This window comes from Telopea speciosissima, chromosome 10, assembly GCF_018873765.1.
Source record: "Telopea speciosissima isolate NSW1024214 ecotype Mountain lineage chromosome 10, Tspe_v1, whole genome shotgun sequence".
NCBI lineage: Eukaryota > Viridiplantae > Streptophyta > Magnoliopsida > Proteales > Proteaceae > Telopea > Telopea speciosissima.
In genome coordinates this window covers 33,404,315-33,405,636 of record NC_057925.1, presented here as the reverse complement: position 1 = coordinate 33,405,636, position 1,322 = coordinate 33,404,315, and the positions used below count along the sequence as shown (strand labels likewise).

The 1,322-nt window shown below is 48.1% G+C and overlaps 1 protein-coding gene across 1 annotated transcript; it reads left to right on the top strand.

The window, feature by feature from the left end:
• Positions 1-310: 310 nt before the first annotated feature.
• On the top strand, positions 311-892 carry LOC122643486. The gene has a single exon (XM_043837104.1). The coding sequence runs from the start codon at positions 311-313 to the stop codon at positions 890-892; it is 582 nt and encodes a 193-aa protein (XP_043693039.1).
• Positions 893-1,322: the final 430 nt, after the last annotated feature.

The following is a 1,322-nucleotide window of genomic DNA, read 5'->3' as shown; positions in this document are numbered from 1 at the left end:
CCGCCAAACTGAGAGCAGGGCCAGCACTGCCCTGGTTAGGAGAAGGACTCCGCCTTCACAGAGAAGCAGGAGGCGCGAAGATCAAATATGGGAACACCGAGCAAGGTCGCCTACCCGATCACTGCGGAGTTCGAGGAGGGCGCTAGACAGATCACCTGTCATCCCACTCCGAGGAGAGTCGGCGCGAAGGAGTCCCTTACGTGACCGAAGTGATCTCGGTTCCTACCGACCCGAGGACGTTGAAATCAGGCATAGATTGAAAGACCTTGACGACCGGATACGAAGTTTTGGGAAGAATGCAGCCGAGAAAATGCTAATGAAGTCAAATCAGCACCCATTTGTCGAAGGGATCATGGAAGCAGAGCTGCCGAAGGGATTCAAAGTCCCAGCTTTCATGTTGTATGATGGATCGACCGACCCGATCGATCACATCAACTATTTCAACTCGGTCATGATGGTGTATGGCAGGTCGGACATGGCGTCCTGTAGATTTTTTGCAGCATCGTTGAAAGGCGCAGCAACCTACTGGTTTTCACACCTCAGACCGAGGTCGATCAGCGGGTTTGCTAAGTTATCTCGAGCATTCGTTACCCGATTCCAGAGCAGTATCCGGCAGAAGAAGACGGTGGCAAACCTATTGGCTATCAAGCAAAGGAAGGATGAGTATATTTGCGACTTCATCTCCAGGTTCAATAGAGAGTCTCTTGACATACCCGACATGGATGACTCGGTGGCATTTAATGCACTGCAGAGTGGTATTACCGATATCGAGTTGATAAAATCCTTGATATTGAACAAGGCACACAATATGACTGCGCTCATTAGTCAATGTCATCAATTTGCCAGTATGGCGGAGATAATTGCAGCACAAAATGAAGTGAGTGGAATGTAGGAAAAGAAGAAAACAGGGGAGAAAGAAGAAAAGAAAGTAGAAAAGAAGGATGAAAGGAAAGCCCGAACCGAGAGGGCACCTAGTCCCGAGTACATCCCACTCAATACGAGAAGGATAGAGATATTAATGCAGATCGAGAACAAAGGGTTGCTAAACTGGCCCGGTCCCATGTTCTCTAAACCCAAAGATAGAAACTCGAGGAAGTATTGCCGATTCCACAGGGTCACAGGCCATGACACAGAGGATTGCAGACAGTTGAAGCAAGAAATTGAGAACCTCATTCGGGATGGGCATTTATCAAAATACGTAGACAAGATAAGAGAAAACCGACCTGATCAGAGGGAAAGGGAACGGCAAGATGTCAGAGATGATCGGAGAGAAGATAAGCAGCCAGAAAAGGAAAAAGAAGGAACGACGGAGAGAAGGAATG